This window comes from Rhipicephalus microplus, chromosome 2 (genome assembly GCF_043290135.1).
Source record: "Rhipicephalus microplus isolate Deutch F79 chromosome 2, USDA_Rmic, whole genome shotgun sequence".
Lineage (NCBI taxonomy): Eukaryota > Metazoa > Arthropoda > Arachnida > Ixodida > Ixodidae > Rhipicephalus > Rhipicephalus microplus.
Genome location: NC_134701.1, coordinates 67,753,050 through 67,766,033, shown reverse-complemented (window position 1 = coordinate 67,766,033; position 12,984 = coordinate 67,753,050). Strand labels below are relative to the sequence as shown.

The 12,984-nt window shown below is 48.6% G+C and overlaps 1 protein-coding gene across 18 annotated transcripts in view; it reads right to left on the bottom strand.

Annotated features, from left to right (window-relative positions):
- Nucleotides 1–12,741, bottom strand: part of LOC119170849 (uncharacterized) — a 101,234-nt gene extending 88,493 nt beyond the window's left edge. For 4 of the 18 annotated variants that reach the window (XR_012893696.1, XR_012893699.1, XM_075886541.1 and 1 more), the window contains exons 1-3: nucleotides 12,484–12,734; nucleotides 11,407–11,498; nucleotides 9,771–9,887 (exon numbers count right to left, since the gene is read on the bottom strand). Coding sequence is in view for 14 of the 18 variants with exons in the window: in XM_075886541.1 (XP_075742656.1) it covers nucleotides 9,771–9,887; nucleotides 11,407–11,415 (126 nt within the window). In the remaining 4 variants the exon portion in view is untranslated. Of the gene's footprint in view, nucleotides 1–9,770; nucleotides 9,888–11,406; nucleotides 11,499–12,222 lie in introns of those variants that run through there. The other 14 variants (XR_012893697.1, XM_075886552.1, XR_012893698.1 and 11 more) reach the window with 13 other exon arrangements.
- Nucleotides 12,742–12,984: the final 243 nt, after the last annotated feature.

The window sequence follows — 12,984 nt, the reverse complement described above, 5'->3', positions numbered from 1 at the left end:
GGAAGCTTACTGAAGCAAAATGAGATCTTGAGAGTGCTTATGAATGTCAGCTTCTTGGCCTCGTTGTCCAGGGGCAGCTGGTTGTATGCTAGAGTCAAATGCCATGTACTAAATACTTCACCACTTTTCAGTCTTGTAAAGATGTTCACACGAGGCAGTGAGAACTGTTCAGTCACTGTGGCCGTGTCCACTGTCAGCCGAAAATCCCCACACAGTTGAATAGACCCATAAGTCTTAAAAGACTGGAACCACCACTGGTGTCGCTCATCCTGCTGCCACAACCGGTGACATAACACCGTCGGCAACTCATAGGTCCCAAGCATCAGGCACTTTGGTTGTCAAAGCATATGGCACCGTACATGCTTTGCAAAAGCGGGGCGTGGCATTTTCTTTCATGATCAGATCCACAGCTGACCCGTTGCATAGTTTTAAACCTTGCACAAACACACCTTCAAACTTCTTGAGCAAAGTCTGAAGTTCTTGGCTCTTGCTGAGGCTTACAACGACATTTGGCCTCAACATGGCCACTCCACTGTTGTTAAATGCCTTGACGGTATCCGTTTTACATAGTGCTGGTCTAGGTGTATCGACAATAACCAGAGTGCCCTATCGTGCCCCTCGCAGCTTGCTTTCATGTGCAGTTCTCCAACCACTCTAATTTCTCCTAAATTATTCGACAATCTGAGAGTGGTGCTGCTTGGAGGCGGCCATATTCTCTGATTCTTTTCGAACAGCCTCATTGAAATAACGCCAACAGGTGACCCCGTATCGATTAACATGGTAACAGACACACCATCCCAAGAGATTTCCTTCAAAATGCACTTAACCATGCTATCATTACTCATTTTATGAGTCACTATAGTGTAGAGCTTCTCAACTTCAGAGCTATCATCAGCTGCTGCCAACAGGGCATAAGCGCCACGGGGCCTTCCACAGAGTTCATTCTTGGCACATCCAAGTGACATGACCTCGTATACAGCATCGGCAGCATACCATACAGACGTGATAGCACTGCTCGTTCGAGTGAGCTTCACTGCCACAACACCACCTATGGCAAGGTGTCATACCTTTAGCCTTCGATTGCCCAATTTTACTGACCGATTATGCCGCATGAAGTGGATGCTACTTTGATCAGTAGATTGCATGCTTTTAGCATGTGTGGCCACGTTCTCAGCTGAAATAACGAAATCCTCAGGTTCCGTAAGCGTCGGCTTCTTCGGCAAATGTCTTACGTCATCTAAAACTCCACACATGATTCGGTCTCTTAGCATGCGTTCGAAAGACGAACCAAAATTGCGATTTTCTACCAGCAACATTATTTCGGCAATAAATTTCTGTGCATTCTCTCTTTGTCGTGATCATGTGAAAAAAACAACTTGCGGCTATTTCATTGACTTCCGGGGCGTAGTGCTTCTCGAGGTACTTAACGGCAACGGCGAAGTTCGGTGCATTGACTTGCTTCAGATGGCAATGTCCCTTGACCATTCTAATTGCGCTGTCCGGTAGCGAGGGCACTAACACTGTTCGTCCCTTAAGCGATATTTTGCGCTTTGAGATAGGCTTTCAGGCGAACTCACACTGTTTACGAAGTTTCTTCAAACAATGGTGGCTACCCGCGCTGATGGCTCTGCGGGTCTAGGACTGGTTGAGGTCCTCGTCACTGTTACAACGCACAACACTCACTTAACGGGACAGCTGTGGCACATCGTTTTATACAAGCATGGAATCGGACAAACACGAGCTCACTCTTAGCACTCCTTGGTGATGATGACGGTGGTCTCTAATGCCAGAGAGCAGCGAACTTAGCATTATTGCAACTAACACCACAGTGCCAGTATTTTTGTTGATGACAGCAATAGCAACATCTCAGTAGCATTAGTCTTGTATCTCTTTTTTTAGGGTTTCCTAAGCAAATGCAAAATGATAACAATCTATAATATAAATATTACATTAAAAAGCAAGTTGCAGTTTTCTATTCCCTGGTAACAACATTACATATGGCGGTCAAACGAGAGACGCAGGGGGCGCCGACCAGTGCGGACGCGAGAAGATCGACTCCCGTTTCTGTTAATGTTTTCGTTAGGATTTTTGTGGTGCCTGTGCTCGAGCTGCGTTTCATTCGACGCAGTTTCTTCTGAGGATCACGTCGACACCAGACTTTTTTCGGTGAGTGGTCCTTTTGCTGAATTATTGGAACTTTTCTTGTGGAACGCGCCGCGGCTCGGCTAACCCTACCGGGCTCAGCCTAGTGTCGACGGCGAGAGGCGGGAGAAAAGGGGCAACATGCCCGAAGTAGCGATGGTGGAAGGAGAGGAAATCTCTCACGAAGAAGCCAATCGCCCGGGTTGGACGACAGCGCTGGGCAGGAATAAGAAAGCTCGTGTAGAAACGCCAGTTTCCGCGGGCAACGCATCACATGTGGGCTCGAAGGGAGGCCGCCGCACGGCAGCCCCGCAAGGTGCAATGAAGCGCCCCGCAGCTGCATCGAGGCTCCCCCGGCTGCCGAGGGACCACATACGAATTATCGTCAGGCCGAGGGACGGACTTGACGTCAGAAAAGTAAGCCAAATTAGGCTCGCACAGGCTATTGCCATGGCGGCTGCTCTTGCCCCGGCAGAGACGGAAGGGGACATCGTTTGCCCAAACATCGCCCAGAACATTCTCGTAGTCTTCACACCGGAGCAGAAGAACGCAAACGCCTACGCCGCGATCCAACAGATTCGGATAAGCGAAGGAATGTACCATGTGGCGGCATATGTCGCGGCCCCCGATAACACCTGTAAAGGAGTCATACGAGGAGTGGACACTGACATCAGCGAGGCCCAGCTCCAAACGATGATCGTCAACCAGCGAAATCCGAAGGCCCTAGAAGCCAAAAGGATCAAGAACACCACTACTGTGGTAGTGCTTTTCGACGGCATGAAGGTACCAAACTATGTCATATGCGGCGTCAGCATGCTGCGCTGCACGCTCTACAAGCGCCAAACTGACGTGTGCTACGCGTGTGGAGGACTTGGTCACAGGGCCGATGTTTGCCCCAACCCCAACAAGAGGGTGTGCAGGGGCTGTGGGCTCGTGTCTCCACCCGACGATCACCAGTGCTCGCCGAAATGTGCCCTTTGCGGAGGCCCACATCCGACGGCGGACAGAACGTGCAAAGAACGCTTTCAAGTTCCTTACGTCGTGCGACGGAGAAGACGACGGCGCCGAAAGCGCGTCAAAAAGACTCAGCAACAGCTGGTCGAAGAGGACCGGTCAAGGGATTCCAGCGTGGCAAGCGCTCCCAGGCAGGGGCGTTCCGTCACGCCGGCTGGCCGCCGGCGCTACCGCTCCAGGGGCCGCGCTCGCACCAAAGGGCGCTCTTGCTCCCGGGCACGAATCCAGGAAGTACCTACCTGGGCGGATCGAGCCAAGCCGAAGCCAGCGGCGCCGCCACCAGAGGTAACGCGGGTACCATTGCCAGAGCATAGGGAAGACCCCAGGGTAGCTAAGTTGATCCAAGAGAATGCTTGCCTTAAGGCAGAGATTCAACAGCTGAGGGCTGACCTTGAGTCGTTCAGCAAACATTACTCCTCGCAGGGTGAGAGACAACAGATTCCCCCACCAGAGGACGTGCAGGCGCGCTCGGGAAAACGTAGGGCCTCACCCCCCCAAGGGGAGCGGGATGCTATGGAGACAGAATCCAACAGCAAGGCTCTCGAAAGCATGCAGCAATCGATTAAACAACTGGCTGATAGCATGACTACCCTACTGAAAAGGGTGTCGTCTCTTGAAGGTACACAGGCAGCGCTAGCTACGGGTAGCTCGCCTCCGATAGGCCCGAACAGGGCACAGTCGCCTGCAGGCGCGGTAACAGTCAACCCGACAGGAGATTGGTTGTATCAGAACAGTAATTATGGCGGGCAACACTAATGAACTGGTCGTGTGGCAGTGGAACTGTGCCAGTTTCAAAAGGCGCAGGGCTCCACTGCTGCACTTTATTGCTTCTCAGGCGGTCAAACCGCATGTAATTATGTTACAGGAAACTCTCGGTGATGCGCTAACTTTCCCGGGCTATCGAGTCGTCTCGGTGCGCGGGCAAGGGAAGCGCGGTTTGGCAACCTTGGTCGCAAAAAAGTGCTCCTTTCAAGAACACAAACTACAGCTTGGCAACAGCAAGGCTGAGGTCATTATCCTCGAAATAATCCCCAACAGCTGGCTCAAGAACAGCGTATTCCTCCTGAATGTGTACAGCTCGCCGTCGGACAAGCGGCAGGGGTTCGCTTCAATCATGGCAAAAGCGGTGGCTCTGGCCAGGGGGGCCCCCATCGTGATAGCGGGAGACTTTAATGCTCCGCACGACGCTTGGGGATACGCCAGGCAGTCCCCCAAAGGCAACAACCTCCTAAAGGCCGTATCTAGCTGTTCTCTTGAATTGATTAAGGACCCGCAATACCCGACAAGAATTAACACATCGGTGGTCCGAGACAACTCCAGACTTGGCGTTCGTCAAGAACGTCGCCGGAGCAGGGTGGCAAAATTTGCAAGAGAATCTAGGTAGTGACCACTTCATAGTGGCTATTACCCTAGCAGTCAATGCAGCTCCCCCCAGGGAATTTAAAGTAACGGACTGGGATGCCTTTCGTAAATTGCGGAAGGAGGACCGGGATGAATACGACAGCTTAGACAGCCTCTTTGCAAGGCTCAAGGCGGATGCTAATGCTGCGACCAAGGTTGTCAAAACGAACCTGATGGTTGATCGGATGGATGCACACCTCGCGCATCTCTTAGAGGCTAAGAATTCCATCCTGTCCCGGTGGAGGACGCAAAGGCTCAATCGCCGACTTCGAAAGAAAATTGCGCAACTCAATCGCGAGATCAAAGCCTACTCTATTGAACTCTCCAAACAGCAGTGGAATTAAGTATGTTCTTCGGTTGACGGACAGATGAGAGTGGGGGCCAAATGGAACCTCCTCAAACAATTACTTGACGAGTCACAGTCGAAGGGAAATCAGCGATTGGCTATTGACAGAATCGTTCACAACCAGAAAGCGAAGGGAGTGTCCGAAAAGGCCCTCCTAAAGAGGTTAGCGGACAGCTATCTTCCGCTGGGCCCTTCCGGCGATGCGGACTATCCGCATTACAGGGGTGGAATGGTGGCGGAGCTGGACGCACCTTTCACTGAACCAGAAATCTGTAAGGTCCTCCATGAGCTCAACGGACGCTCTGCACCGGGCCCGGATTGAATCTCAAATAAGCTCTCACGTAACTTGGATGGCAAATCCATCGAGAAGCTTACCGAGGAAGTCAACAAGATCTGGGAGACGGGGCACGTCCCCGAATCCTGGAAGACAGCTTCGGTAGCGCTTATCCCAAAGCCAGGCAAACCTCTGGCTTCGGAGAACATGCGACCCATCTCGCTTACGTCCTGCGTAGGCAAGGTGGCCGAACATGCGATTCACCATCGGGTATCCGAGTACATAGAAAGCAGAGAGCTATTTCCACACAATATGGTAGGATTCAGATCTGCACTATCCACACAGGACGTGATGCTCCTTATCAAAAGACAAATCATTGACAACAACACCAGGGATACTAGAGGCATACTAGCTCTAGACCTAGCTAAAGCTTTTGATAATATCTCGCACAAGTTTGTGCTTGAGGCAATTTCGGTTATGGGTCTAGGGCAACGGTTCCACGCATACGTTAGGTCTTTTCTCAGGGATCGCAGGGCTACCATTAGGATCGGTCAAATCCAATCCACGGAATTTACCTTGGGAGCGAGATGCACCCCACAGGGGGCAGTTATCTCTCCTCTACTCTTCAATATTGCCATGAAGGGCCTCTCGGAGCGACTCGCTACGGTGCGCGGGGTTAACCATGCTCTCTACGCGGACGATATCACCGTGTGGTGCATGGGAGGGTCCGACGCCGGGGTAGAGCAGGCGCTCCAAGAGGCATTAGACATCACGGAGAACTTTCTAGTCAGTTCAGGCCTGAGCCTGTCATCGGCAAAGTCTGAGTTACTACTATACAGACCCACCCGACAAGGACTGAGGAACCTCACTCCTTTAGAACAGATTCCCATAGCTTTATACACACGGGATGGGCAGAGAATACCCAGGGTGGACTCCATCAGGGTCCTCGGACTCCTGCTAGAGTCCAAGGGGGGCAACTCACGAACTATAGCCCGCATCACCTCCAAGACGGAGAACATGCTTAGGCTCATACTCAGGGTCTCGAACCGCAGGGGTGGGCTGAGCGAGAGCAATCTCCTTCGGCTCTATCATGCATTTCTCGTGAGCCACATCAATTATGTCGCTTCGGCATTGCGCTGGTCCAAAAGAGAAGAGTCAAGAATTGATACACTACTGCGCAAAAGCATAAAGCGAGTTCTAGGCTTGCCTATCCACACTAGCACCGAGAAGCTCCTACAATTGGGCATGCATAACTCCCTCTCGGAGGTGATAGAGGCCCAGCAGATGGCTCAGGTCGTGCGACTATCGTCCTCGAGGGCTGGTAGGCGCATCCTGGAATCCATAGGCTGCTGTCCTACGGCGACTAACCAGCGTAATGTAACACTACCACCCTCGATCAGAGGCACGTTTTCGGTAGCTCCACTTCCAAGAAATGTCCACCCACAATACAATGTAGGGGGCCGCATAGCTCGGGCCCGTTCCTTATTAAAATCAGTTGCAAACAGACCGCATCTCGCGACCTTTGTCGATGCAGCCCAGTACGGGCGTTCGGATCGCTTCGCAGTGGTCTCGGTCGATCATAGTGGCACACTCCTATGCTCTGCCTCGGTTAGAAAGGTTTCGGCAATGGTGGCTGAGCAAATCGCCATCGCAATGAAGGACCCATCGCGTCCTAATGTCTTTACAGATTCGCGTTTTGCAGCTAGGGCTTTCGCCTCGGGCTCGATCTCGCGTGAGGCAGCGGCCATCCTCGGCTGTGAGGGGGCTGCCAGGTTTCACACCATAACATGGTTCCCGGCCCACATGGGGGCCAACGTACATCCTGATGTCCCCAACGCCAATGAGTTTGCCCATGACCGTGCGCGAGGTATCGCTCACCGCGGCGGTCCCGGCGGATTCGCAGGCGGGGACGCCAGAAGATACAGGGACTCGCTACTCACTTTCAACGAGATCATGACTCATTATCATCTATCTCGGAGGACTTTTCCACTTCCTCATCCTAAACTTACGCGACCGCAATCATCGGCCTACAGGATGCTCCAAACGGGGTCTTTCCCTTCGCGTGGCAGGTTCAGCCATTTTTCGCCCAACATCGAGCCGCATTGTCCAGACTGCGGTGAGGCGTATTGCTCATTACCTCATATGCTCTGGCAATGTCCTGCGTTACGTGACGCAGAGTTCAACAAAGAAGAGGACTGGGAGGAAGTCCTTCACAGCGGCGACCTCCTGGTTCAACTTCGGGCTGTCCAGAGGGCCTGCGAGAGGGCGGAGGGCCACGGTCTTCCGGTCCCTACGTGGGAGCGGCCCGCGACTGCTACGGATTCCCCCTAAACGGGGCCGTTACTACGCAGTTCCTCAGGACCTGAATAAAGTTCTTTGTCTGTCTGTCTGTGGCGGTCAAACATTATTACCATGCTGTAGTTTTGGCAGTTTCACACATAGTGCGTCGTTGTCACGGTGCTCTTTCCGTGCGTGCGGCATGTTCTATCGTGCAGTCCGATTTCGAGAAGAACCTTGTTGACATTAAGATGCAACTTATTTTTGGTCACTTTTATCTGTAAAAAGTGCCACAAGTCAAGACCAGCATATTCGAGCGGTTTTTTGGTATTGGGTTGGTTGTACCATGTGGTGATAACTTTCTCAGTGCTGATCGAGGGTTACGGTGATTTCCTCAGCTCTGATCCTTCCATGTAAGTATTGCACTTTCATATTTCGAATAGATTCCATGTTGGTCCAGAGTATTTTATTTTTTTTTGTCATCATGAGCATCTTATGATTGTATACTTTGCTGCAGCTCGCGATGAATGCGTGAAGCGCACCACCTTATGGTTAGTGTAAGCATACTGTGTCTTTGAACGGTGCACATGTGTCTTTCCAACAAGGGCTAGTAGTTATGTGCAAGTGAATTTATTTGAAGTCTAGTCACTGTAGTACTGAACAAAAAAAAATCTGTTGCCTTCAGGGTTGCATTTCGCCTACATGAAAATGCGACTGCTGCCACAAGATTGAACACCTCTTTTTTTTTTTTTTCAAATCATTGTCAAGCAACATAAATGAGGGGTTGCTGCGATGGCGAACATTGATAATAGTTACAGTTTTCCTATGGCATTATCTGTGCGAGTGCTTGTCAGACTGGGCTAGGGGTCATTTTAACTTTATAGGGCTAAACGCCAATTGGCTCATGCCACTTATGTTATTTGGTGAAGCTATACGTTCGCTGTGATTACGTTCGTTTGATGAGTCACTATTGCCTTAACTTCTTTCAGGTGACGTACAAGGATGCATGCAAGCACATTGCTCATCTGAGGATATTTTCCTATTATAACAATACCTGCTGCAAGTGTTCAAATAAATTTCAAGTTTCCACACCTTTACTATGTGAAGTTCCCTGGATCAGCAGGTTCTGAGCCTATCAAAGAATCAACTACGTGACACGCGATATACCAGCTGAAATCCGTGCAAGTTTTGGCCGATTTTATGATAATCCTAGAATTTCAGGCAGGTTCGTTCCCGTCTCGTAGCACATTCAGCCACTTTGCTGATGGCATATTTCCAGGATGCCCTAGCTGTGAGGCACATAACTGCACACTGGCTCGCACGCTTTGGCAGTGCCTGGCGTTACATGGCACAAAGTTCAGCACAGAACAAAACTGTGAGAGGGCTCTTAAAAGCTCCGAGCTCTCAGTCTATTACTCGGCAGTCCAGGAGGCCTGCGAACAGGCGGAGGGACCCGGTCTTCCAGTTCAGGCGTGGACGCGGCCAGCAACTGCAGCGGATTCCTCTTAGGGAGGTGTCTGACCAGATTTCCAGGACCAAATAAAGTTCATTTCACTTCACCTCGGCATCGTTCACCACTAAGGTGTCAAGCTTGAGCACTTTCACAGACGAATGAGCTAACTGCGTCATTTAAACCAACTGGCATACAGCCAATTGTTCCAATTGGTTATGCACTGGCAGCACCATTTGACCCTATTGTAATGCAAACCAACTGGTTCAATCAGTTGTACACTATGCCATTTGACTTAATTTGCATATAACCAATTTGCCCAATTAGTCCCAATAGACCAAGTGTCCACTAATTTACAAATGGAACCAATTGAAACAAAGAGGAAATTTTCCAATTGATTCCAATTATTTTTTAACTGGGATCTACAAAATTCTATTGGAGACTAAACAGCAATTGAACTGAGAATTACAAAATTAGAGTCCCTGTCACCTAATTTACAAATGTAGCTATGTGAAGAGTTGCCTGAAGCATTTGAGTTAAGCTCTTAAAGAAGTAGCACAGTACATGTTGAATATAACGTTTACTAGGAAGAATGAACAAGACTACAAAGGGTTGCCAACTTTTGCCCCTCCAAATAACCTGGTCCCAAATAGAAAGCTTTTAATTTGAAAAACTTTTTTTCTTTTTTTAGCACTGTTTAAAGGGAAGTGTTTCGATGCCTACGTTGATGTGTGTGTGTGCGTAGCCTTGCATTCACTGCAAGATTAGCTAAGGATAACCTACTAATCGGCAGTAAACATTTACAGACATTCGAAAATTGCACAGTTTACAGGGTGGGCGTGCAGTTCATTGAAGCAAGTTCTCACCTTTCGACATTTCGTGATGTGGATCTGCAGTCGTCCACGTTTGACCTGATGGGCTGGGTTGTATGGGCAAGTGGTCAACGGTTCTTGCCGGAATGTGTAGGTCGCCATGGTTTCCTGCTGGAACCAATTGAGCTTCATTAGCATAACAGCTCAACCAACAAAAAAATACCAGTTGCCAGTTAAGACCAAGTACACAGACAAGATTGGGAACAGAAATGAACATGACATGTGAACAAAATGAAATGCAACGTAAACTACGTAGGGACTAATGAGAAAATCAATTTGTCACCAGTATTCAAACAAAAAAAATTTTCAATAAAGCATTCCAATAGCTCACTAGCACATGTTTACAGTTTATACAAAAGGACTAAGAATATTGCTTTACATTTAAGAAAGCTTCAAGTGAGTATGTAAATGATTGACCGATGATGTGCAGAATGAATGTTGGGGCTTTTGTAAAGTGATTTGCTGCAAGACAGCATGTACTAGTATTTAAAAAACATACAGTGAAGGGTCAATTTGTTTGCGAGGATTTGTAGACTCAATTATTTTATTTGTTTGTTCAATGCCAGTATTAGAATGAATAACACATGGCACCACTAAGCTGCCAAAGGGGCCAGAACATGGAGCAAACACTACTAGACTAAACAAGGAGAGGGATGTTTAATATTTGTAGCCTGATGCGAAATACCGAAGCAGGAAGGGATAGACCGAGAGGACAGAGCGCTACAAAAGTTCTTTTAAATGCACCACCAACAAAGCACACATTGCAACTCTCGTAGAGGTTTAATGGTCTGTTCAATTATTCTTTTTGCAGAGTTGCCCCCTCACTGAGGGGAGTCAAACTGATCGCAAATGCAGTGTCACTAGAATACTACTTGCTGTGGAACAAAAGGAGCATTAATTTTCATCGCAACCTAGCCAGTGGCACTAAATCTCAATAGTGTAAGTAACCTCACAGAACTAGACTATTACACATACACAAAAATGTATATCCATATATATATATATATATATATATATATATATATATATATATATATATATATATATATATATATGTGTGTGTGTGTGTGTGTGTCCTATTTTGTCAAAGCTATAGAGCAAACATGACAAACACATTATTGACCTTCCTCACAAAGCCAAGACACGATTGATTGATATGTGGGGTTTAACGTCCCAAAACCACCATATGATTGATCATGAGAGACCGTAGTGAAGAGCTCCGAAAATTTCGAACACCTGGGGTAACGTGCATCCATATCTCAGCTCACAGGCCTACAACATTTCCGCCTCCATCGGAAATGCAGCCGCCGCAGCCGGGACACGATCCCGCGACCTGCGGGTCAGCAGCCGAGTACTTCAGCCACCACCGCGGCAGCGCTCACAAAGCAAGACAAGCTGCCACCACAGTGTAAAAATGGTAATTTGGAAATTAATAATCAAATTTTGCCAACACGCTGTGTTTACATGCAACTACTTTAAAATGAACTTGGCCTCACGTTCTTTAAGGCCAAAATAACATCCAATCCATGCGAGCTGCTGTCACATGTCAAACCAACTAAACTACCGCAAAATTTCAAGTGGCCCAACATGACAAATCAGCACAGGATTGCTAGGAGAACAGAAGCCTTACTTGCTGCATGGTATTACATTCATGCTCCAGCCAGCATGAAGTAGTGGGGACACGCTGCAGTATTGCTACTCATATATTATGGGAGCACTTCCCTGAGAAGTTGTGTGCAACAAAACAAAACAAGGCATTCTGCAATAAATTACAGCCGCGGAGGCATGTGTCTGTTCTAAACTATGCACTGACAATAGTACTCATGCACAGGAACTTTAACAAAGCTGACAGCCTTACACAGGCTACAAGTGCCTTTTGACAATTCGGCATATTCAGCTTACAATGATGTCACGAACATGGTTAATCAAAAGTGCGCGGCTCTCCGAACTGTGACTGATAAAATTGCGTCAGATTTTTAAAGCAAATTTAGCCGAGAGGCCGAATTGAAGTTATCACCTGAAGGGCTTTTGTAGCCCACACGCACTGACTAACGCAAGATTACGTTTACAACATATATGACAAAATACCCTTAACAGCACATGAAAATGAACTCCGCGTTAAAAAACATGAACTGTGTCGAAGTGTCAGGCCACCTCCGTCTGTTCGAACGGTCGTCGAATTCACAGCTCAGCGTGCGCCATCCTCTCTGAAAACTGTTTTCGAACTTCGAAAATTATACCAACAAAGGGCTTCGGCGCGTTAAGCATGCTGTCGGTTAAAAAATACCATCGAAATATCCAGTTTGCGCCGGTGCGAAGTCGCACCTAACCCTAACCAAGGCTTCCGACACACGTTTGGTAGCACAAATGAATGACTAAGCGTTCAGTGCGACGGATAGTTCGCTGCCCACTTCTGTGCCGTAATACACGAACACATTGCGCTCACCTGGCGCAAATGCTCAATTTGGGCTAATTCGCAGCTTGGCGAAGCTCGCCAGCTGATGCAGGGCTAGGAACGTCGCGCTAAATCACCTTGCTCAGCTTCTTGTCGTTGAGGATGGCGAGCTGCAACTGACGGGGGATAATCCCGGTCGCGCTTAAAAATTGGCTTCGACGATAACGCGAACTTCAAGGCTGCCGAGTAGTAGAGCGTACAACCTTGAATCTGTGGCGTACACCCACGCTGAAGATAAAAACGAAAGCTCACTTCCACCTCCTCTTCGGCTGCCGTTACACGCGCTAGCCGCACACTCACTCCGCACCAACGTTACTAGGCGAGAGCGGCTATCTCTGTGACGTCAGCAAGAGCGGCTCTCAACTTTTGCAAGCCAAACGCCTCCTCTATTTAGGCACGGCGCCGTGCTCCCGACCGGATTGCAGAAATTAGGTGCGTTTTCTCATCTTCTAACTACTACCACCGCCGCCATTTAAATGGCTGCTGCATGAGAAGAAAGACAGCTGCCAACGCCTTTCTCTCCTTCACTTTAGAATGATGATGATGATACAATGTGGTTCTGCCCTTTGTGACGGGTAGGCAGCTCTCAACTGCTTCAATCAAAAAAAAAAAGAAAAAAAATAGGACTTGAGAAAAAACAAGAAAGACAGAAAAAAAACAAAAAGTGTCACACACATACAAACACACACACACACAGACTGTTGTCGGTCGCTCGCGTCACCTGTGGCGGACGGTGCAACAATGCAACACTTT